The following is a 25,058-nucleotide window of genomic DNA, read 5'->3' on the forward strand; positions in this document are numbered from 1 at the left end:
GGATATGAATGATTTGTTTCTGCTTGACAGGGAACCAAATATCCATCTGGTCAGTTTTTATTTCGAGTATAGCAGCCAGCTTCACAGCACAACAAATTTAATAGGCCTCTATAAATCACATCTTGTTGACCTTTGATCCCGCTAATTATAACACTGAAAAAACAATTGCTGTCACTTATGTTTTCCATATTTATTCTCTATCAGCCACAGGAGGTTGGTGGAACCTTAATCTGGGAAAACGGGCTTGTGGTAATGACTGGAGCTGAATCAGTAGAATGGTATCAAATACATCAAACACATGGTTTCCAGGTGTTTAATGCCCTTCATTTGCTCCGTTCCGGCCACTATTATGAGCCATTCTTCACTCAGCAGCCTCCTATGCATCAACCCATGGTGAATAAGTGTTTTTCACTGCATAGAACTTCTTCTCAGGTAGCCTACACACAGAGCTGCTACTACATGATACCATTGCTTTCCACCTCACACCATGGACACTGTGACCTCTACTTTTCTTCCCTTCAGTACAGACACCACAGCCCTATGGGAAGTATTGTCCAGACTGGTACTGGGTTACTGCAGACTTAGACAGTCTTGAGATAAAGTTGGGGAGGGGACTCTCCCAGTCAGAACCAGTCAGATGAATGCACACAAGTGTGGTTTTAAATCCTTGCCAAGATCTTTATGTAGCCTAGACCAATGGTAATGTTAAGAACCACTGATATTTACAGGTCCATTTGGCACATGGATGTGAAGAAAGCCTGAGGATACCCACTCCAATCACAGCTCAGACAGTTCCTGCAGTGTCTCTTCCGCAAACAACTCGCCATTGTAAGCAGCTTTGCTCCTTGTTCCATTCTTATTGACTTGGCGCTTGTCCTTTTAGGAGTAGCAGGAGACTGCTGTGTACTTCCTCGAGACAGAAGGTCCTCCATTCTCTGATTTCTTCAATAGCTACTCTCATGACCTGTCAGGATGTACAAGTTGCTTAAGGCTGATGGATTGTCCGTGGGAGTACTCTGCAAGATAATGTCCCTGAGGAATGAAAGCATATGTTAATGTGCAACACATTTTTTATTTTGCTTCAATGATTTGACAGAAATGTTTTGTTATCAAATTGCTATCAAATTCCTATAATTAAAGAGACATGCCTTGAGGTTCCCAAGACTCTGAATATTCGACTTTCATCCGTGATCTCTTGTGTAACCTATGAAAAACATCACAGATGTCACAACAGCATTTTATTCTCAATAGGAGAGTCTGACAACACCGAAAAGCTGGCCTGGCATGAAAAACTTGTTTTGCCTTACCTCATCACTATGTAGGCTTCTACCTTTAAGCCCATGCTTCCAGAAAGCCAGAACGCTGTCCTGCAAACATACTGCAAAGAACAATTTATTCACCTCCTATACAGTTGAGGCTGCTGAGGGGAGGACGGCTCATAGTAATGGCTGGAAAGGAGCCCCCCCCCCTCCCTCAGCAGCCTCCTCTGCTCCAATCCAGACACCAAGCTAAATTATTAGAAATCAGAACACATCTATTCCCTTACCGAGAGTCTCAATGGAAAAGTCAAAGGTCAACGTTGAGGTCATCCCTTTGCTTGGGCTGCCATCCAGGTTCACAATGTTCACAGTATCTGCAAAGGTACAATGGAGAAAAGGTCACAATTCAATCATTGCTTTTTTTTCTTTCATTCAAGAGTCTTTATCGCTCTGAATAGACCACTAGCACATCCAATGTTCCTGACCAAATGATACTGAAAGAAGACTATTGAAAAAAAAGAAGATGAACTCACTCTCCAGACCGATCAGGACTGTGTCTCTGTCCAGCTGGGTTACCTGCATCACCTTCATAGATCGACTATCTGTGAAAACATCACAAACAATAGCATCACAGCTTGTACACTCTGCTGGTGTTTGTCTAGATTAAAACTACATTAAAATATCCAATTAGTGATGGAGGGTGATTATCATAATAATAATGACATCGATTCCATCTACAGTACCTGACTGGGCTCTTGGTGTGTCATTCAGGTGGATGATGTCAAAGTGGACCCGCTCACAGGTCTTGACAGGGGTCTGTAGCCTACTCACACCTACACACACCTGTGGCAGCTCATCAGTCTCCAGGACAAGCAGCTCAAAGATGGGGAGGGTTTCTGGGAGACTCACAGCTATGTACTGAGAGGGGAAAGAGAGAGCGGGAGGACATCGTCAGAATTCTTTGCTTTTCTATATACAGTAGCAGTCAATAGTTTGGACACCCCTACTCATTTAAGGGTTTTTCTTTATTTTTACTTATTTCTACATTATAGAATAATAGTGAAGACATCAAAACTTTGAAAAAACAAATAGAATCATGTAGTAACCAAAAAAAAGTGTAAACCACCCTTTGCCTTGATGAAAGGTTTACACACGGTCATGACGTGGCCCTTTTTGGGTGTAGATCGTGGCTCCCCCCGCTCTCCCTCCCTCAATCTCTCTCCAAACCAGATTTAGTACCTCAGGTCATAAATATCGGGTAGAAACTGCCATGCAGTAGAGAGGGAGAGAGCACGGAGAGAACAAAGGACTTCACTTGGCTAAACTCCTAAATCCCCAAAATGGGAGAATTAAAACAATATTTCTACTTTTGAGAATGGTCTGTGGATGCTTAAGGGACAGTTACGATGAGTGTGTTTCATTTGGTGATCTCATGAAGGACAAGAAACACACATGACGGTATCTCCTAAAGTGTCCCAGCTGTCAGGTTTAGATCTAAATATTGTGAAACATGTGATTAAACATGAAACTATGTAAAGTGATATTAACCTTGAAAATGAGAGAATTTTCTTCCATGTAAAGTTGAACTTGTCAATGGCCACGCCCCCGTTAGGCCAGCCATTACATCTGGCATCATGGAACCGCCCTTTTCTAATGAAATGTATAAAACCACCTGTGGCGAAATGTACATTTCATGCCAAAGAGACCCACAGTAAGCTGGACGCCTTGAATGGTTAAGACCAAAACATGCCGGGTGACGCTGGTGTGTGAAGTGGTTTAAACTACAACTCTACCAAAGGACAAGACTATATCACGTGGAGTATTGGCTACACGTCTGGAAATGGTTAAACTATGAGACCATCAATCCCCACAGACTAAGAGCAAATCTTAGATGAATATTTACTGGTCTGCAGCTAGAAATTACAGAAACCTAGAACAAGATTACCGACAACCGCTGAAGTATATACTCTATGAGAACATTTCCGAATGGTACTCTGAAGAATCCATCCTAACCACCTACAAACACAAAAGACTGACTTCAATGAAAGTTAACCAGAGACTCTACAGGATGACCGAGGATTCCAACAGAGAAGACAACAACGACATATGGGCGCAAATATATATATACATTTGAAGTCGGAAGTTTACATACACCTTAGCCAAAAACATTTAAACTCAGTTTCACAATTCCTGATATTTAATCCAAGTAAAAATTCAATTTTAGGTCAGTTAGGATCACTACTTTATTTTAAGAAAGTGAAATGTCAGTATAATAGCAGAGAATGATTTTAGCTTTCATCACATTCCCAGTGGGTCTGAAGTTTACATACACTCAATTAGTATTTGGTAGCATTGTCTTTAAATTGTTTAACTTGGGTCAAACGTCTCAGGTAGCCTTCCACAAGCTTCCCACAATAAGTTGGGTGAATTTTGGCCCATTCCTCCTGACAGAGTTGGTGTAACTGAGACAGGTATGTAAGCCTCCTTGCTCACACATGCTTTTTCAGTTCTGCCCACACATTTTCTATAGGATTAAGGTCGGGGCTTTGTTTGGGGTCATTGTCCATTTGGAAGACCCATTTGCAACCAAGCTTTAACTTCCTGACTGATGTCTTGAGATGTTGCGTCAATATATCCACATATTTTCATCCCTCTTGATGCCATCTATTTTGTGAAGTGCACCAGTCCCTCCTGCAGCAAAGCACCCCCACAACATGATGCTAACACCCCCGTGCTTCATGGTTGAGATGGTGTTCATCGGCTTGCAAGCCTTCCCCTTTTTCCTCAAAACATAACGAGGGTTGTTACTGCCAATGAGTTCTATTTTTGTTTTATCAGACCAGAAGACATTTCTCCAAAAAGTACGATCTTTGTCCCCATGTGCAGTTGCAAAGCGTAGTAGGGGCTTTTTTAATGGCAGTTTTGGAGCAGTGGCTTCTTCCTTGCTGAAGTGGGCTTTCAGGTTATGTCAACATAGGACTCATTTTACTGTGGATATAGATACTTTTGTACCTGTTTCCTCCAGCATCTTCACAAGGTCCTTTACTGTTGTTCTGGGATTGATTTTCACTTTTCGCACCAAAGTACGTTCATCTCTAGGAGACAGAACGCGTCTCCATCCTGAGCGGTATGATGGCTGCATGGTCCCATGGTGTTTATACTTGCGTACTATTGTTTGTACAGATGAATGTGGTACCTTCAGGCATTTGGAAATTGCTCCCAAGGATGAACCAGATTTGTGGAGGTCTACAATTTGTTTTCTGAGGTCTTTGGCTGATTAAAAAAAAATAATTCCCATGATGTCAAGCAAGGAGGCACTGAGTTTGAAGGTAGGCCTTGAAATACATCCACAGGTACACCTCCAATTGACTGAAATGATGTCAATTAGCCTATCAGAAGCTTCTAAAGCCATGACATCATTTTCTGGAATTTTACAAGCTGTTTAAAAAGGCAGTCAACTTAGTGTATGTAGACTTCTGACCCACTGGAATTGTGATACCGTGAACTATAAGTGGAATAATCTGACTGTAAATAATTGTTGGAAAAATGAAATGTGTCATGCACGCAGTAGATGTCCTAACCGACTTGCCAAAACTATAGTTTGTTAACAAGAAATTTGTGGAGTGGTTGAAAAACTAGTTTATAAAGTGTATATAGCTCTGGATAAGAGCGTCTGCTAAATGACTTCAATGTAAATGTAAATATAAACTTCCGACTTCAACTGTACATTGCAATTATTCTCGAATGAGCTCATGTACAAAGGATTAGCATTTCAATGAATATAATTATAGTCTGTGTGTAGTGAATCCATTTGTCTTTTCTGCTTTCTCAGTCCAACCCCTTTCTTTTTGTCTACCAAGCTGTCATATCAGCTTAGCCCACTAGGGACTTTTTCATTGTATCATGTAGCAACCCAATGTATGAACTAATTGTGTGTGTTTTCATGTATTTCTGTGATTTCATTAGTTAGTAAATAAATAATTAAAGCGGATTTGTATATCGCTGATTCATAATTTAAGCTTGGGTTCGTGCAGAAAACCAAGAATTTTACGACGTTTGGAATGAGACTAATGGAAGGGTAAAGACTAACCATCATTAAAAGAAGACTGTACTCAATTAGATATGAAAATATATGAAGAGTCGATTTGGGAAATAGAGACAACAAACATTTTCCAGTGGTGCCCCGACTTCCTAGTTAATTCAAGTTTACATGATTAGTTTCATCACATAATAATGATAATTACATTAAGAATTGATTTGATAAAATAACAGTCTTTACATTTAATGATAGTAAAGACACGACAACACTCTTGGCGTTCCCTCAACCAGCTTCACCTGGATTGCTTTTCCAACATGCTTCAAGGAGTTCCCACATATGCTGAGCACTTGTTGGCTGCTTTTCCTTCACTCTGCGGTCCAACTCATCCCAAACCATCTCAATTGGGTTGAGGTTGGGTTATTGTGGAGGCCATGTCATCTGATGCAGCACTCCATCACTCTCATTCTTGGTCAAATAGCCGTTACAAAACCTGGATGTGTGTTGGGTTATTGTTGAAAAACAAATGAAACTCCCACTAAGTGCAAACCAGATGGGATGGCGTATTGCTGCAGAATGCTGTGGTAGCCAAGGGACAGATTCCCACTGGTCTAATATACATTGCTCGTGTTTCTTAGCCCAAGCAAGTCTCTTCTTTTTATTGGTTTCCTGTAGTAGTGGTTTCTTTGGAGCAATTCAACCGTGCTTCTACACCTGCATGTCTTGCTGTTTGGAGTTTTAGGCTGGGTTTCTGTACAGCACTTTGAGATATCAGCTGATGTACGAAGGGCTAAATAAATACATTTGATTAGATTTGATGAAGGCCTGATTCACATATTCTCCTCTGAACAGTTGCCGTTGAGATGTGTTTCTGTTACTTGAACCCTGTGAAGCATTTATTTGGGCTACAATTTCTGAGGCTGGTAACTCTAATGAACTTATCCTCTGCAGCAGAGGTAACTCTGGGTCTTCCCTTCCTGTGGCGGTCCTCATGAGAGCCAGTTTCATCATAGCGATTGATGGTTTTTGCGACTGCACTTGAAGAAACTTTTAAAGTTCTTGAAATGTTCCTGATTGACTGACCTTCATGTCTTAAAGTAATGATGGACTGTCGTTTCTCTTTGCTTATTTGAGCTGTTCTGGCCATAATATGGACTTGGTATTTGACCAAATAGGGCTATCTTCTGTATGCCACTCCTACCTTGCCATAACAAAACTGATTTGCATTAAGGAAAGAAATTCCACAAATTAACTTTTAAACAGGCACACCTGTTAATTGAAATGCATTCCAGGTGACTAACTCATGAAGCTGCTTGAGAGAATGCCAAGAGAGTGTGAAAGCTGTTATCAAGGCAAAGGGTGGATACTTCTAAGAATTTCAAATATAAAAAAATGTTTTGATTTTAGTAACACTTTTTTGGTTACTACATGATTCCATATGTGTTATAGAAATATAGAAAATAGTAAAATAAAGAAAAACCCTGGAATGTGTAGGTGTGTCAACTTTTGACTGGTACTATATATATATATATATATATATACACACACACACAGTGCCTTGCGAAAGTATTCGGCCCCCTTGAACTTTGCAAACTTTTGCCACATTTCAGGCTTCAAACATAAAGATATAAAACTGTATTTTTTTGTGAAGAATCAACAACAAGTGGGACACAATCATGAAGTGGAACGACATTTATTGGATATTTAACAAAGCAAAAACTGAAAAATTGGGAGTGCAAAATTATTCAGCCCCCTTAAGTTAATACTTTGTAGCGCCACCTTTTGCTGCGATTACAGCTGTAAGTCGCTTGGGGTATGTCTCTATCAGTTTTGCACATCGAGAGACTGAATTTTTTTCCCATTCCTCCTTGCAAAACAGCTCGAGCTCAGTGAGGTTGGATGGAGAGCATTTGTGAACAGCAGTTTACAGTTCTTTCCACAGATTCAGGTCTGGACTTTGACTTGGCCATTCTAACACCTGGATATGTTTATTTTTTAACCATTCCATTGTAGATTTTGCTTTATTGTTTGGATCATTGTCTTGTTGGAAGACAAATCTCCATCCCAGTCTCAGGTCTTTTGCAGACTCAATCAGGTTTTCTTCCAGAATGGTCCTGTATTTGGCTCCATCCATCTTCCCATCAATTTGAACCATCTTCCCTGTCCCTGCTGAAGAAAAGCAGGCCCAAACCATGATGCTGCCACCACCATGTTTGACAGTGGGGATGGTGTGTTCAGGGTGATGAGCTGTGTTGCTTTTACGCCAAACATAAAGTTTTGCATTGTTGCCAAAAAGTTCAATTTTGGTTTCATCTGACCAGAGCACCTTCTTCCTCATGGTAGGTGTGTCTCCCAGGTGGCTTGTGGCAAACTTTAAACAACACTTTTTATGGATATCTTTAAGAAATGGCTTTCTTCTTGCCACTCTTCCATAAAGGCCAGATTTGTGCAATATACGACTGATTGTTGTCCTATGGACAGAGTCTCCCACCTCAGCTGTAGATCTCTACAGTTCATCCAGAGTGATCATGGGCCTCTTGGCTGCATCTCTGATCAGTCTTCTCCTTGTATGAGCTGAAAGTTTAGAGGGACGGCCAGGTCTTGGTAGATTTGCAGTGGTCTGATACTCCTTCCAATTCAATATTATTGCTTGCACAGTGCTCCTTGGGCTGTTTAAAGCTTGGGAAATCTTTTTGTATCCAAATCCGGCTTTAAACTTCTTCACAACAGTATCTCGGACCTGCCTGGTGTGTTTCTTGTTCTTCATGATGCTCTCTGCGCTTTTAACGGACCTCTGAGACTATCACAGTGCAGGTGCATTTATACGGAGACTTGATTACACACAGGTGGATTGTATTTATCATCATTAGTCATTTAGGTCAACATTGGATCATTCAGAGATCCTCACTGAACTTCTGGAGAGAGTTTGCTGCACTGAAAGTAAAGGGGCTGAATAATTTTGCACGCCCAATTTTTCAGTTTTTGATTTGTTAAAAAAGTGAAATATCCAATAAATGTCGTTCCACATCATGATTGTGTCCCACTTGTTGTTGATTCTTCACAAAAAAATACAGTTTTATATCTTTATGTTTGAAGCCTGAAATGTGTCAAAAGTTCGCAAAGTTCAAGGGGGCCGAATACTTTCGCAAGGCACTGTATATATTTAAAAAAAAGCTATGCTAGAATTGTATATATGTGCATTGGGATCACACACCTTGAGTTGCATGAACTTCTGAAGAGGCTCATACCATAGAAGTAGGACAAGGCCAGTTGGTACAACAGCACACAAAAATGTGCTGTCAGTGTACGGGTTATGCACTGAGAAGCATTGATAAGGCAGAAGGGAGACAGAAAGAAAGGGAGAGAGAGATGTCATCTTAGTCATAGATACTGTCCAGTACACCTCCATTTTAGACTAAAATAACATGTTTCTTACCAACACTGCAGCGTCGACAGCCTTTGGTGTCTGATATCTTCCCAGACACAGAAAACTTTCTAAAACAGAGAACACATTAACATGACATTTGTTTGGGTACAATTTCCAGGATGATTTCCGTTCCTCTCATGTTAGTATCAGTGCTCTGGTATTTTCCAATGATATATAGAAACCCTGGATTGCTGATGCTATGTATTGGCCATTGAGAGGCTTTGAAGCCCCCTGTTGGCTATATTGGCACTTCCCAGTAGGAGCAGTCCTCCATAGGAATGAATGAAATTCTACTGTATTCCAATTAAATGTTTCAAGGTCCAAATTCCATGCATTTAGTATGTTATTGTTGTAGTGGGGGCAGTTACATATACATATATATATATTTTTTTTTACTACACGAAGGAAAATGTTTGTATATATTTTTCATTTTCTATTTGTATGTTTAGCTCACAAAATATAATTTAAAGGTATGCATTAAAGTGTCTGTAATGGAATACACGTGGCAAACACAAATGTAGACATTGATAAATGGATTTCTATAGTGTCCAAAGTATTTTTGTGAACATTGGGAGAATGCCAAGATGGAGTCAGTGGCTTCAACACAGCGCCCCCTATTAGTTATCTAGTGTATATATATAAACCATTGGTATTTTCACTACAGCCTCCTTCTGATCAGTGGTGGGGTGTCCCTACCTTGAGTTGATCCTCTCAGTGAGGCGGTGGGCGTTGATGTACAGGTGGCCCTGCCTCTTCTGCAGATGTCTACGGTCAAACAGGGTAGTCAGCCTCTGCGAGCACAGCTGGGATGATTTCCCTACGGAGCACAAAGACAGTCAACACACACATCTAGATAGAACAGAAGTATTAGGGTGTGGTGGAGACACGGAGGGCCCTACCTGAGATAGACATTAGCACGTTGTTCATGACATACAGCCAGCTGCACCTCTGGGGTAATAACTGTAAAAATATATACATAATAATACATTAAAACAAAAAAATGACAGGTAGTGCAACACTGCTTTTTGTGTTAAGCCAATTGATGGTAGCTACCTTCTCCATGGTGTCCTCATGGAGCTCGTTGAGGTTCAGGGTGTAGATGCCCTCCTCCGTCCCCAGGATGAGGTGTTGATCTGAGGGAGGAAAGTCAGACATTATCCCTGAGATCTGACTGGTTTGACAGAAGCTCCATTTACCTATTGTTTGTCTTTATAACCTGTGCGTACCTTTAGTCTTTGGCAGGACCCATGTGACAGCACAGTGAATCTTCAATGGACAGCCATTAAACACCTTGGAAAAACAGGCTCCCATCTGGAAAAGATTGTGTGGGTCAATATGCACTGTACATAATTTCAGACCCGCTATGACCTCCGCAGAGTTATCAAACAAGAAAAAGGCAATATAGTAGTAAGGTGAAATCATACTACACACGCCGAATGTGGTAGGGGATACAGTCTATTACGGAATACAAAGGAAGACCCAACTGTGATCTGCCCAACAATGACACTCTACCAGACGAACTCAATGCATTTTATGCACGCTTTGACAACAACAACATTGTGCTGGGTGTGAGGGCCGTCACCGACCCAGAGGATTGGGTGATCTCGCTCTCCAATGCCGATGTGAGAAAGGTCTTTAAATCAGGTATAGCAGGGCGCGTTCTCAGAGCATGCGCAGAACAGCTGGCAGGCATATTCATATTCATTTTCAACCTCTCCTTGTCCCAGTCTGTAATCACCACATGTTTTAAGATGACCACCATCATTCCTGTCCTCAAGAACTCTAAGACTTCCTGCCACAATGACCACCGCCCTGTGGCACTCACTTCTGTGGTCATGAAGTGCTTTGAGAGGCTGGTTATGGCACACATTAACTCCACCATCCCAGACACCCTAGATCCACTCAATTTGCATACTGCCCCAACAGATCCATAGGCGATGCAATCTCAATTGCTCTCCACATTGCCCTCACCCACCTAAACAAGAGGAAAACCTATGTGAGAATGCTGTTCATTGACTACAGCTCAGCGTTATAAAACCCCACTGTCACCTCCAAGCTCGTCACCAAGCTTAGGACTTTGGGTCTGAACAACCTCCCTCTGCAACTGGATCATCGACTTCCTGATGGGCCGACCATAGGTGGTGACGGTAGGCAACATCACCTCCGCCACGTTGACCCTCAACACAGGGGCCCCACAGGGTTGTGTGCTTAGTCCCCTCCTTTACTGCCTGTTCACCAGGAATATTGTTAAAGATTCCAACCACCTAAGCCATAGACTATTCTCTCTGCTTTCCGCATGGCAGGCGGTACCAGTGCATCAAGTCTGACACCAACAGGCTCTTGAACAACTTCTATCCTCAAGCAATAAGACTGATACATAGCTACACAGACTGTCTCTATGCACACTCACAGGGACCTACACACTCACACACTGTCACTCCAACACACACACAAACACATAATAAGCACAGACATTTATACTGACTTTAAACACCCACCCAGACGCAAGCTGCTGCTACTCTGTTTATCTTATATCCTGTTACCTAGTCCCCTTACCCCATATATATATACATACACACTGCTCAAAAAAATAAAGGGAACACTAAAATAACACATTCTAGATCTGAATGAATGAAATATTCTTATTAAATACTTTTTTTCTTTGATAATTTTTGTGTGATTTTATTGTCAGCACATTCAACTATGTAATGGAAATCAAATTTATCAACCCATGGAGGTCTGGATTTGGAGTCACACTCAAAATGAAAGTGGAAAACCACACTACAGGCTGATCCAACTTTGATGTAATGTCCTTAAAACAAGTCAAAATGAGGCTCAGTAGTGTGTGTGGCCTCCATGTGCCTGTATGACCTCCCTACAACGCCTGGCATGCTCCTGATGAGGTGGCGGATGGTCTCCTGAGGGATCTCCTCCCAGACCTGGACTAAAGCATCTGCCAACTCCTGGACAGTCTGTGGTGCAACGTGGCGTTGGTGGATGGAGCGAGACATGATGTCCCAGATGTGCTCAATTGGATTCAGGTCTGGGGAACGGGCTGGCCAGTCCATAGCATCAATGTCTTCCTCTTGCAGGAACTGCTGACACACTCCAGCCACATGAGGTCTAGCATTGTCTTGCATTAGTAGGAACCCAGGGCCAACCGCACCAGAATATGAACTCACAAGGGGTCTGAGGATCTCATCTCGGTACCTAATGGCAGTCAGGCTACCTCTGGCAAGCACATGGAGGGCTGTGCGGCTCCCCAAAGAGATGCCACCCCACACCACGACTGACCCACAGCCAAAACGGTCATGTTGGAGGATGTTGCAGGCAGAACGTTCTCCACGTCTGTCACATGTGCTCAGTGTGAACCTGCTTTCATCTGTGAAGAGCACAGGGCGCCAGTGGCCAATTTGCCAATCTTGGTGTTCTCTGGCAAATGCCAAACGTCCTGCACGGTGTTGGGCTGTAAGCACAACCCCCACCTGTGGACGTCGGGCCCTCATACCACCCTCATGGAGTCGGTTTCTGACCGTTTGAGCAGACACATGCACATTTGTGGCCTGCTGGAGGTCATTTTGCAGGGCTCTGGCAGTGCTCCTCCTGCTCCTCCTTGCACAAAGGCGGAGGTAGCGGTCCTGCTGCTGGGTTGTTGCCCTCCTACGGCCTCCTCCACATCTCCTGATGTACTGGCCTGTCTCCTGGTAGCGCCTCCATGCTCTGGACATTACGCTGACAGACACAGCAAACCTTCTTGCCACAGCTCACATTGATGTGCCATCATGGATGAGCTGCACTACCTGAGCCATTTCTGTGGGTTGTAGACTCCGTCTCATGCTACCACTAGAGTGAAAGCACCACCAGCATTCAAAAGTGAGCAAAATATCAGCCAGGAAGCATAGGAATAGAAGTGGTCTGTGGTTATCACCTGCAGAACCACTCCTTTATTGGGGGTGTCTTGCTAATTGCCTATAATTTCCAACTGTTGTCTATTCCATTTGCACAACAGCATGTGAAATTGAAATGTAATCAGTGTTGCTTCCTAACTGGACAGTTTGATTTCACAGAAGTGTGCTTGACTTGGAGTTACATTGTGTTGTTTAAGTGAGCAGTGTATATATATGTATTTATTATGGATCCCCATTCAGCTACTCTTCCTGGGTTCCGGCAGAATTAAGGCAGTTATTCACAACACACTAAGTATGTGCCCTCAGGTCCATACTCCACTACCACATATCTACAACACAAAATCTAGGTATACGTGTGTGCATAGTGCGTATGTTATGTGTGTATGCATGCGTCTGTGCCTCTGTGTTACTTCACAGTCCCTGCTGTTCTGTAAGCTGTATTTCTACATGATTTTTAAATATGATTCTACTGCTGTTACCTGATGTGGAGAGTTCCATGTAGTCATGGCTCTATGTAGTATTGTGCACCTCCCATAGTCTGTTCTGGACTTGGGGACTGTGAAGAGACCTCTGGTGAAATGTCTTGTGGGGTATGCATGGGTCTCTGAGCTGTGTGCTATTAGTTTAAACAGACAGCTCGGTACCTTCAGCTTGTCAACACCTCTTACGAAAACAAGTAATGATGATGCAATCCCTCTTCCACTTTGAGCCATGAGAGATTGACATGCATATCATTAATGTTAGCTCTCTGTGTACTTTTAAGGGCCAGCCGTTCTGCCCTGTTCTGAGTCAACTGCAATTTTCCCAAGTCCTTCTTTGTGGCACCTGACCACATGACTGAACAGTAGTCCAGGTGTTACAAAACTAGGGCCTGTAGGACCTGCCTTGTTGATAGTGTTGTTAAAAAAGGCAGCGCATCGATTTATTATTGATATACTTCTCTCCATTTTAGCTACTGTTGTATCAATATGTTTTGACCATGACAGTTTACAATCCAGAGTAACTCCAAGCAGTTAGTCACCTCAACTTCCTCAATTTCCACATTACTCATTACGAAATGTAGTTGAGGTTTAGCGAATGATTTGTCCCAAATACAATGATTTCAGTTTTGGAAATATTTAGGACTAACTTATTCCTTGCTACCCATTCCTAAACTAACTGCAGCTCTTTGTTAGGTGTTGCAGTCATTTCAGTCGCTGTAGTAGCTGACATGTATAGTGTTGAGTCATCCGCATACATAGACACACTGACCTTACTCAAAGCCAGTGGCATGTTGTTAGTAAAAAGCAAGGTTCCTACCCTGGGGAATTCCTGCTTCTACCTGGATTATGTTTGAGAGGCTTCCATTAAAGAACACCCGCTGTGTTCGGTTAGACAAGTAACTCTTTATACACATTATAGCAGGGGGTGTAAAGCCATAACACACACGGTTTTCCAGCAGCAGACTATGATCACTAATGTCAAAAGCTACACTGGAGTCTAACAAGACAGCCCCCACAATCATTTTATCATAAATTTCTCTCAGCCAATCATCAGTAATTTGTGTAAGTGCTGTGCTTGTTCAGTGTCCTTTATATGCGTGCTGAAAGTCTGTTGTCAATTTGTTTACTGTGAAATAGCATTGTATCTGGTCAAACAAATTTTTCCAGAAGTTTACTAAGGGTTGGTAACAGGCTGATTGGTCAGTTACTTGAGCCAGTAAAAGGAGGTTTTACTATTCAAGGGTACCAGACTGACTTTAGCTTCCCCGGGGCCTGATGGCAGACACTTTCTATCAGGCTTTAAATTGAAGATGTGGCAAATAGGAGTGGCAATATCATCCACTATTATCCTCAGTAATTTTCAATCCAGATTGTCAAGACCCCAGTGGCTTGTCAATGTTGATAGACAATCATTTCTTCACCTCTTCCACATTGACTTTAATTCAAAGTACAATTCTTGTCTTTCATAATTTGGTCAGATATACTTGGACGTGTAGTGTTAGGGCTTTTTGCTGGCATGTCATCCCTAAGATTGCTTATCTTACCCTTATCCTACTTCTCCTCTGTTCCTCTGGTGATGTAGAGGTTAATCCGGGTCCTGCAGTGCCTAGCTCCACTCCCACTCCCCAGGTGCTCTCATTTGTTGACTTGTGTAACAGTAAAAGCCTTGGTTTCATGCATGTTGACATTAGAAGCCTCCTCCCTAAGTTTGTTTTACTCACTCCTTTAGCACTCTGCCAACCCGGGTGTCTTAGCCATGTCTGAATCCTGGCTTAGGAAAACCACCAAAAACCCTGAAATCTCCATCCCAAACTATAACATTTTCCGCCAAGATAGAACTGCCAAAGGGGGCGGTGTTGCAATCTACTGCAAAGATAGCCTGCAGAGTTCTGTCCTACTATCCAGGTCTGTACCCAAACAATTTGAGCTTCTACTTCTAAAAATTCACCTTTCCAGAAACAAGTCTCTCACCGTGGCCACTTGCTACCCTCAGCCCCCAGCTGTGCCCTCGACACTATATGTGAATTGATTGCCCCCCCATCTACCTTCAGAGCTTGTGCTGTTAGGTGACCTAAACTGGGACATGCTTAACACCACAGCCAACCTACAATCTAAGCTTGATGCCCTCAATCTCACACAAATTATCAATGAACCTACCAGGTACAACCCAAATCCATAAACACAGGCACCCTCATAGATATCATCCTAACTAACTCGCCCTCCAAATACACATCTGCTGTTTTCAATCAAGATCTCAGCGATCACTGCCTCATTGCCTGCATCCGTAATAGGTCTGCGATCAAACGACCACCCCTCATCACTGTCAAACGCTCCCTAAAACACTTCTGCGAGCAGGCCTTTCTATTCGACCTGGCCGGATTATCCTGGAATGACATTGACCTCATCCCGTCAGTAGAGGATGCCTGGTTATTTCTTTAAAAGTTCCTTCGTCACCATCTTAAATAAGCATGCTCCATTCAAAAAAAAAATTAGAACTAGGAATAGATTGTCCTTGGTTCACTCCAGACCTGTCTGCCCTTGACCAGCACAAAAACATCCTGTGGCGTTCTGCATTAGCATCGAACAGCCCCCGTGATATGCAACTTTTCAGGGAAGTTAGGAACAAATATACACAGGCAGTTAGCTTTCCTAAGGCAAACAGAAATGTGCATCCTGTAGTACAAACAAAAAAGTTCTGGGACACTGTAAAGTCCATGGAGAATAAGAGCACCTCCTCCCAGCTGCCCACTGCTCTGAGGCTAGGAAACACTGTTTCCACCGATAAATCGACTATAATTGAGAATTTCAATAAGCATTTCTCTACGGTTGGCCATGCTTTCCACCTGGCTACCCCTAACCTGCCCAAGCCTCCACCATATCTCCTTCACCCAAATCCAGATAGCTGATGTTCTGAAAGAGCTGCAAAATCTGGACCCCTACAAATAAGCCGGGCTAGACAATCTAGACCCTCTTATAAAATTATCTGCCGAAATTGTTGCAACCCCTATTACTAGCCTATTCAACCTCTCTTTCGTACCGCTTGAGATTCCCAAAGATTGGAAAGCTGCCGAGGTCATCCCACTGTGACGACCCTCCCACTCTGTCTGCCGTATTCTCTCTTTGTTCTTGTTTCCTTATTAGGATGCCGGTGGGCGGAGTTGGGAGGGTCGTCAGCTACATGTGAAACACCTGGGCCAGGTTTGTCCCAGGATAAATAGACCTCTTCCACATTCATGGAGGAGACTCTCTCCATGCAGACACCTTTATAGATTTTGTTGTGTTTCTTGGTGGTTTTTTGGTTGTTTGCGTTAGCATCTTTCAACACCCTGCATTATCACCTTCATGCCTGCAAAACACTCACTTACACTACTGATTACTGATTACACACACCATTGTATATTATACTTAGTTACTTATTTATTAAATATATATAATTTGTTACTCCTTATCTCCACGTTGTCTCCCTTTTGTTACGGGCTTTGAACCGGTTCGTGACACCCCTCTTCAAAGGGGGTGACACTCTAGACCCAAACTGCTACAAACCCATATCTATCCTACCCTGTCTTTAAGGTCTTCGAGAGCCAAGTTAACAAACATATTAACGACCATTTCGAATCCCACCGTACCTTCTCCGCTATGCAATCTGGTTTCAGAGCTGGTTATGGGTGCACCTCAGCCACGCTCAAGGTCCAAAACGATATCATAATCGATAAGAGACATTACTGTGCAGTACCTCCAGGCTCTGATCAGGCCCTACACCCAAACAAGGGCACTGCATTCATCCACCTCTGGCCTGCTCGCCTCCTTACCACTGAGGAAGTACAGCTCCCGCTCAGCCCAGTCAAAACTGTTCGCTGCTCTGGCCCCCCCAATGGTGGAACAAACTCCCTCACGACGCCAGGACAGCGGAGTCAATCACCACCTTCCGGAGACACCTGAAACCCCACCTCTTTAAGGAATACCTAGGATAGGATAAGTAATCTCTCTCACCCCCCCCCCCCCTTTAAGATTTAGATGCACTATTGTAAAGTGACTGTTCCACTGGATGTCATAAGGTGAATGCACCAATTTGTAAGTCGCTCTGGATAAGAGCGTCTGCTAAATGACTTAAATGTAAATGTAATGTGCAGCCGTATTCATTGATCTGGCCAAGGCTTTCGACACGGTCAATCACCACATTCTTATTGGCAGACTCGACAGCCTTGGTTTCTCAAATGATTGTCTCGCCTGGTTTACCAACTACTTCTCTGATAGAGTTCAGTGTGTCAAATCGGAGGGCCTGTTGTCCGGACCTCTGGCAGTCTCTCTGGTGGTGCCACAGGGTTTAATTCTCAGGCCGACTCTTTTCTCTGTATGCATCAATGATGAAACTGCTCTTGCTGCTGGTGATTCTCTGCTGCCAATGACTGGAACGAACTGCAAAAATCACTGAAGCTGGAAACTCATATCTCCCTTACTAGCTTTAAGCACCAGCTGTCAGAGCAGCTCACAGATCACTGCACCTGTACATAGCCCATCTGTAAATAGCCCATCTATCTAGCTCATCCCCATACTATATTTATTTATCTTCCTTTGCACCCCAGTATCTCTAATTGCACATTCATATTCTGCACATCTACTATTCCAGTGTTTATTGCTATATTGTAATTACTTCGCCACCATGGCCTATTTATTACCTCATTTGCACTCACTGTATATAGACTTTTTGTTAATTTTTTTTCTACAGTATTATTGGATGGATGTTTTGTTAATTCCATGTTTTACTCTGTTGTTGTATGTGTCGAACTGCTGTGCTTTATCTTGGCCAGATCGCAGTTGCAAATGAGAACTTGTTCTCAACTAGCCTACCTGGTTAAATAAAGGTGAAATAAAAAAATAAAAAATAAAAAAAGGAGATTTAACCATTTTTAGTTATTGTCTTAATGGGTACGTGTTTATTAGTAACTGGAATAAGCAATTTTATAAATGCATCAAGTGCAACATCTAGTTGCTCCTCATTACATACCAGCTAATATTCTTTACATCATCATATGAATCACTACAAAAAACATATTGAACACAATATTAGGTCCAGTATCCCTCCACATTGTAAATATGGAACTGAGCCTGTATATAATATGCTTACTTACTTATTGTGTTCTTATGTCTCGTGTTTTTTCCTAGTATTAAATTGTTATTGATTATTGCACTTGGGGGTTCTGAGTTTGCAAGAAAGGCGTTTCACTGTACTTTTGCACATGACATTAAAACTAAACACGTATTTTCTTTTTTTGGTGGATGTATATCAAGACATCTTGACTTACATGGACTTTGGGCGTGGGTGGAAGTCCATGACAATCACCTCTCTGAAGAAAAACCAAAATTCCACAATACATCATCTGTCATCATGTGTGCACAAAATATGAATTGAAAAGTGCTGTCAGTGACTTGTTGATGGTGTCTCACCGAGTCCTCAGTTCTCCTCCTCAGTGTGCTCCATTCTGGAGACAGTGGGGGCCCCAGGGCCATGTAGGATGTCTCTCCGGGCCAACGTCCCTTTGACTCACTGCCCTCTGCAGGAACACACAGACCCATCAGTGCGGCATTGCGTCTCAGGATTATGGGTTTGAGACAGTTCTTAAATTGGTCATGCAGATAGTATACATGACAAGCAGTTGATTTCACTACTTGTTACGCGATGATGTCATAGATTGTTTTAGCGTTCCTGGGTGTGTCGTGTGCGGTGCTGTACCTTCAAACGAGCAGTTGGAGGAAAGTGAGAGGTCTGAGAAGATAGTGGAGTTGAAGAGAGAGGGTTCAGCCAGGGCGGAGTCTGCGACTGGAGGTGTAACAGTGGGAGGAGTCGAGTCAGTGGATGGGGAGATGGTATGCCTTAAGTCAGGGCTGAGGACCCCACTCCGCTTCACGGTACCACTTTTATCCATGTCCTCATCTTCAGGAGAGTGCTGCAACAGATGAACACAGACACTGGTGTGGTTCCAAAAAAACATTGTTGAGTGCCTGAGAGGCTGATGATAGTCTGTAGTTCTCTCTCACCTCAGCAGAGGGCGCTCTCTTTATGGTTAACCTCCTGCAAGGAATATCAAACAGACACAAATATACTATGTTATGGGAATTAAAAATGTCTAGTGGTGTGAATGTGCAGTATTGTTTTACTTGGTATGTTTGTTTGTTTGTAATGGAAATTATATTTTGTTCTTTTTTTCCTTCGGTGTGTTATTGCCTTCCAGACACAATACAGTAGGTAGGTAAGGTTGTTATTGCCTTCCAGACACAATACAGTAGGTAGGTAAGGTTGTTTTACCTTCCAGACACAACACAGTAGGTAGGTAAGGTTGTTCTACCTTCCAGACACAACACAGTAGGTAGGTAAGGTTGTTTTACCTTCCAGACACAACACAGTAGGTAGGTAAGGTTGTTTTACCTTCCAGACACAACACAGTAGGTAGGTAAGGTTGTTTTACCTTCCAGACACAACACAGTAGGTAGGTAAGGTTGTTATTGCCTTCCAGACACAATACAGTAGGTAGGTAAGGTTGTTATTGCCTTCCAGACACAATACAGTAGGTAGGTAAGGTTGTTTTACCTTCCAGACACAACACAGTAGGTAGGTAAGGTTGTTATTGCCTTCCAGACACAATACAGTAGGTAGGTAAGGTTGTTATTGCCTTCCAGACACAATACAGTAGGTAGGTAAGGTTGTTATTGCCTTCCAGACACAATACAGTAGGTAGGTAAGGTTGTTTTACCTTCCAGACACAATACAGTAGGTAGGTAAGGTTGTTTTACCTTCCAGACACAACACAGTAGGTAGGTAAGGTTGTTTTACCTTCCAGACACAACACAGTAGGTAGGTAAGGTTGTTTTACCTTCCAGACACAACACAGTAGGTAGGTAAGGTTGTTTTACCTTCCAGACACAACACAGTAGGTAGGTAAGGTTGTTTTACCTTCCAGACACAACACAGTAGGTAGGTAAGGTTGTTTTACCTTCCAGACACAACACAGTAGGTAGGTAAGGTTGTTTTACCTTCCAGACACAACACAGTAGGTAGGTAAGGTTGCTTTACCTTCCAGACACAACACAGTAGGTAGGTAAGGTTGTTTTACCTTCCAGACACAACACAGTAGGTAGGTAAGGTTGTTTTACCTTCCGGACACAATACAGTAGGTAGGTAAGGTTGTTTTACCTTCCAGACACAACACAGTAGGTAGGTAAGGTTGTTTTACCTTCCAGATACAACACAGTAGGTAGGTAAGGTTGTTTTACCTTCCAGACACAACACAGTAGGTAGGTAAGGTTGTTTTACCTTCCGGACACAATACAGTAGGTAGGTAAGGTTGTTTTACCTTCCAGACACAATACAGTAGGTAGGTAAGTGCTATAAAAGAGATGTCTATGGAATGTCTTATAGCCTCACCTTTCAAGTAACGCTTCCTCAACACACTCCAGTAGACTTCTGCACCTCAAATGTAGAGTAGATTCAGTTATTGTTGCTTTCATTCGTGATTTATTACGGCTGATGTCACATAGGAAGTGTGAGAAAAAATAGCTTACGGTGAGTTCTCCTCATCTCCTGTAATGCTCCATTCGTCATATGATCCCTGTTGGGGAAAATATGTTCATGCACTGACAATTTGACAAATAAATAAATTGTTTTTCTATGTTCAACATGCTGTTTGTGGAACATAGAGGTTAGACATAGATAATCCTCACCAGGTCAGGAGAGAGCTCAGTCTCCTTCCTCATGGGAGGCCCAAATTTCAGCAGATCAACTGGAAAACGCACATATACAATTATGATCCACAATAACACCTTTAAATAAACTCAGCAAAACATAATAATAAAAGAAACGTGCCTTTTTCAGGACCCTGCCTTTCAAACATAATTCTGAAAAATCCAAATGACTTCACAGATCTTCATTGTAAAGGGTTTAAACACTGTTCTCATGCTTGTTCAATGAACCAATAACAATTAATGAACATGCACCTGTGGAACGGTCGTTAAGACACTAACAGCTTCCAGACGGTAGGCAATTTAAGTCACAGTTATGAAAATTTAGGACACTAAGAGGCCTTTCTACTGACAATGAAAAACACCAAAAGAAAGATGCCCAGGGTCCCTGCTCATCTGCGTGAATGTGCCTTAGGCATGCTGCAAGAATGCATGAGGACTGCAGATGTGGCCAGGGCAATAAACTGCAATGTCTGTACTGTGAGACGCATATAAGACAGCGCTACAGGGAGATAGGACGGACAGCTGATCGTCCAGCTGATCGTCCTCGCAGTAGCAGACCACGTGTAACACCTGCACAAGATTGGTACACCCGAACATCACACCTGTGGGACAGGTACAGGATGGCAACAACAACTGCCCGAGTTACACCAGGAACGCACAATCCCTCCATCAGTGCTCAGACTGTTCGCAATAGGCTGAGAGGCTGGACTGAGGGCTTGTAGCCCTGTTGTAAGGCAGGTCCTCACCAGACATCACCGGCAACAAACCGCCTATGGGCACAAACCCACCGTTGCTGGACCAGACAGGACTGGCAAAAAGTGCTCTTCGCTGACGAGTCGCGGTTCTGTCTCACCAGGGGTGATGGTCAGATTCGCATTTATCTTCAAAGGAATGAGCGTTACACTGAGACCTGTACTCTGGAGCGGGATCGATTTGGAGGTGGAGGATCCGTCATGGTCTGGCGCAGTGTGTCACAGCATCATCAGACTGAGCTTGTTGTCATTGCAGGCAATCTCAACGCTGTGCGTTACAGGGAAGACATCCCCCTCCCTCATGTGGTACCTTTCCTGCAGGCTCATCCTGACATGACCCTCCAGCATGACAATGACATGACCCTCCAGCACCAACCATACTGCTCGTTCTGTGCGTGATTTACTGCAAGACAGGAATTCCAGTATTCTGCCATGGCCAGCGAAGTGCCTGGATCTCAATCCCATTGACCAAGTCTGGGACCTGTTGGATCAGAGGGTGAGGGCTAGGGCCATTCCCCCCCAGAAATGACTGGGAACTTGCAGGTGCCTTGGTGGAACATCTCCCAGCAAGAACTGGCAAATCTGGTGCAGTCCATTAGGAGGAGATGCATTGCAGTACTTAATGCAGCTGGTGGCCACACCAGATACTTGCCTGTTACTTTTGGTTTTGACCCCCCTTTGTTCAGAAACACATTATTCCATTTCTGTTAGTCACATGTCTGTGGAACTTGTTCAGTTTATGTCTCTGTTGTTGAATCTTGTTATGTTCATACAAATATTTACAAATGTTAAGTTTGCTGAAAATAAACAGTTGACAGTGAGAGGACGTTTCTATTTTTGCTGAGTTTATGAAATAAACTCTGTAGTTGATAATCATCATTATCATCATCATAATCATATATTTTTGTTATGACAATGATACCAGTAAACAAAAACACACTTGTTCTCACACTACTCTCTTTCATTTTCTGTGAATAGATACCAGTGACTATCCCCTCGTGTCCTACTGACCTTGGCTGCTTGCCCCTGGGTGCTGTAATGTAATGCTACATTGGCCATAACAATGGCTCATCAGTAACAGAGTCCTTGAGGAGCTGTGCTTAGAGGGCAAGGATCTGAGAGGCTATACAGAGGCCGTATCTTAATTTGAGTAGGTGAGTTTGCTACTTCAGGAAAAAAAATCCTGCAGCAACAGGATGTTAGTTATTATGTGGAATATAATTAAATATACATGTTTGTAGAGGTTGATACATTTTTCATGAGGGAAAATCAATTCTGAAATTTCTAAGTGCAAATTACAAACTTCATAAACCTTTATGAACCTCAAATACACTCCATGTTTCTGGAACAGGGTGATCAAATTAAGATCCTACATCTGTAGTTACTCACACTGCTCCTCAGACTGAGTCCTTTGGACCGGCAGGTGTTTCGCTAAGGAATGGATCTGATCAGGGAATGCACTGCATGTCTGCAAAAACACACAACGACAACATACACAGCACATACAGATCATTAGTGACATATTCATCTTAGTAGTATAGTAATCCACATCATATATTGTTGAGCCCAAGCATACATTTCAGGAAAGAGTAGGATAGGGGGACATGCTCACGTCAAGATCACTCTCATCCATAGTGTGTGTGGTTTGCAGAACAGGGTTGCTGGCCATGTCCAGCAGTTCAATGGCCAGAGTCCTGGTCAGCAGCTGACTCACAAAGGGGTGCTGAAGAGAAAACGTAGATAATGTGGGGAGTGTCTGTCACCCGAAGGACTACAGAACAGTTTTTCCACTAGGGACATGAATTCACCAGTTTTTTTATTAACGTTGATGCTATTTTGTTGCGCTCCTCTAAAAGGATGGATCTCTGAGGTAGTACCTGTAACAGTTTCTCCGAACTGGGCCTCTTGCGAGGGTTCTTGGTGAGGGATATTTTCACAAAGCTGTGAAAGTCTGCAGACCTAAACAGATAGATATTGGTCATTACCACATGGGCTCCTAGACACTCACAGTAACATACAGTATATACTTTCAGTTCTGGAGCTCATATGACTTTTTAACTATAAAGTAACTTAAACCATTTGGTCTTGTCCTTTAGTTTGGGTGGCTGGAAGCTGCTCTTTGACATCATCATCAAGGCCCTGGGAAAAAAGAACAAAAAAAAATCGTATGTACTTAACCTGTTGATGAAACATGACGCAGTGTTAATGATCAAAATCTGATCTGTTAATATGACTGGATAGATGAAACTAGATTTAATCTGTATACTGATAATAATGAGAGGTGACATCCCAGCAACGGTGCCCTCACCTCATGGGGTGCAGGTCAAACATGGGAGGCTGAAGCTCTGCCAGCTCGATAGCAGTGATGCCCACTGCCCAGATGTCACATAGCTGGTTGTACCCGCCTTTCTTCTCCACTGCTGCCACCTCGGGTGCCATCCTAGAAGGGCACAGCTGCCCGTGGATAACTATGCTAAACCATGATCAATGGCCTTGTTTTGGTACCATGGACGAACTTAGATCACTCACCAGTAAGGCGTGCCTATGAATGACTTCCTCTTGGCAACGGAGGCGTTGATCTCAGCTGCAACGCCAAAATCCGCTGGGGAAAAAAAGATGCCGTGAGAGAGTTGGAAAAAAAGTATTTTAGTAGATCTGTTTTTGAGTGCTTCTATGGGAGAGGCAGAGAGGATGTGTGAGAGTGAGTGACAGTGTGAGGGTGGTTGACAGTCACTGACCCAGTTTGACATCTCCTCGCTCCGTCAGAAGAACGTTTGCTCCCTGTGAAAAACCCACAGTGACACAATGAGTGCACCGTCTCATGCTCTCTCATGAGGACCGCCCACAGCTCCAATTACACACACACACACACACACACACACACACACACACTTAAATATTAGATTTCAGTAAGTATGAAGGAGTAGTTCCAACACGCCAGACCAAAATGATTCAATTCAGATGAGGGGTAGAGTAAACAATACATTACCTTTATGTCTCTATGCATTTTCCCAGTCTCATGTAAGTGATGCAAGCCCTATAAACACAGAAAACCCAATAACACCACACTGAAAAAAATGAATGTTCTTAAATGGGGATAAATGGAGAATTCTTGCCTGATAAAGAACCATTGATTTAAAGGGGGGGGGGTAGTACCACTCACTGGTGTAAAATACATTCAGTGTTAATAACCAGAGTTTAACCAAAACCATGCCCATAATTAATCTATTTCCCAGCATGCTCGATTGCAGGTTGGTTTTTAGAATTGTTTGTTTTAATATCTATGTTTTTGCATGCACATTGATTGATTAATTGAATCTCATGCTACTCAAATATAACACATACTATTCCAATCTGTTACTTGGACTTATTGCATCAGTTAGTGTTCCAGTTAAGATGTTTAAGGTCGTCTCATACCTTAATCTTCTCAACCCTGGTAGTCATTCTGAATGCAGGT

At 42.8% G+C, this 25,058-nt stretch overlaps 1 protein-coding gene across 1 annotated transcript in view; it reads right to left on the reverse strand.

The window, feature by feature from the left end:
- The window catches only part of LOC124006750 (mitogen-activated protein kinase kinase kinase kinase 2-like), a 29,879-nt gene continuing 4,821 nt past the window's right edge, over positions 1–25,058 (reverse strand). The window contains exons 6-32 of the mRNA XM_046316876.1: positions 24,591–24,638; positions 24,340–24,382; positions 24,131–24,203; positions 23,910–24,041; positions 23,678–23,740; positions 23,479–23,560; positions 23,214–23,324; positions 22,991–23,069; positions 20,829–20,887; positions 20,670–20,716; positions 20,533–20,571; positions 19,149–19,182; positions 18,844–19,057; positions 18,558–18,664; positions 18,416–18,457; positions 9,949–10,033; positions 9,776–9,855; positions 9,622–9,682; positions 9,419–9,539; positions 8,732–8,790; positions 8,510–8,613; positions 2,003–2,177; positions 1,793–1,861; positions 1,547–1,633; positions 1,308–1,378; positions 1,149–1,204; positions 1–1,032 (exon numbers count right to left, since the gene is read on the reverse strand). Of these exons, the coding sequence (XP_046172832.1) occupies positions 945–1,032; positions 1,149–1,204; positions 1,308–1,378; positions 1,547–1,633; positions 1,793–1,861; positions 2,003–2,177; positions 8,510–8,613; positions 8,732–8,790; positions 9,419–9,539; positions 9,622–9,682; positions 9,776–9,855; positions 9,949–10,033; positions 18,416–18,457; positions 18,558–18,664; positions 18,844–19,057; positions 19,149–19,182; positions 20,533–20,571; positions 20,670–20,716; positions 20,829–20,887; positions 22,991–23,069; positions 23,214–23,324; positions 23,479–23,560; positions 23,678–23,740; positions 23,910–24,041; positions 24,131–24,203; positions 24,340–24,382; positions 24,591–24,638 (2,229 nt within the window). The 3' untranslated portion in view covers positions 1–944. The remainder of the gene's footprint in view (positions 1,033–1,148; positions 1,205–1,307; positions 1,379–1,546; positions 1,634–1,792; positions 1,862–2,002; positions 2,178–8,509; positions 8,614–8,731; positions 8,791–9,418; positions 9,540–9,621; positions 9,683–9,775; positions 9,856–9,948; positions 10,034–18,415; positions 18,458–18,557; positions 18,665–18,843; positions 19,058–19,148; positions 19,183–20,532; positions 20,572–20,669; positions 20,717–20,828; positions 20,888–22,990; positions 23,070–23,213; positions 23,325–23,478; positions 23,561–23,677; positions 23,741–23,909; positions 24,042–24,130; positions 24,204–24,339; positions 24,383–24,590; positions 24,639–25,058) is intronic.

Source organism: Oncorhynchus gorbuscha, linkage group LG20, assembly GCF_021184085.1.
Source record: "Oncorhynchus gorbuscha isolate QuinsamMale2020 ecotype Even-year linkage group LG20, OgorEven_v1.0, whole genome shotgun sequence".
Classification (NCBI taxonomy): domain Eukaryota; kingdom Metazoa; phylum Chordata; class Actinopteri; order Salmoniformes; family Salmonidae; genus Oncorhynchus; species Oncorhynchus gorbuscha.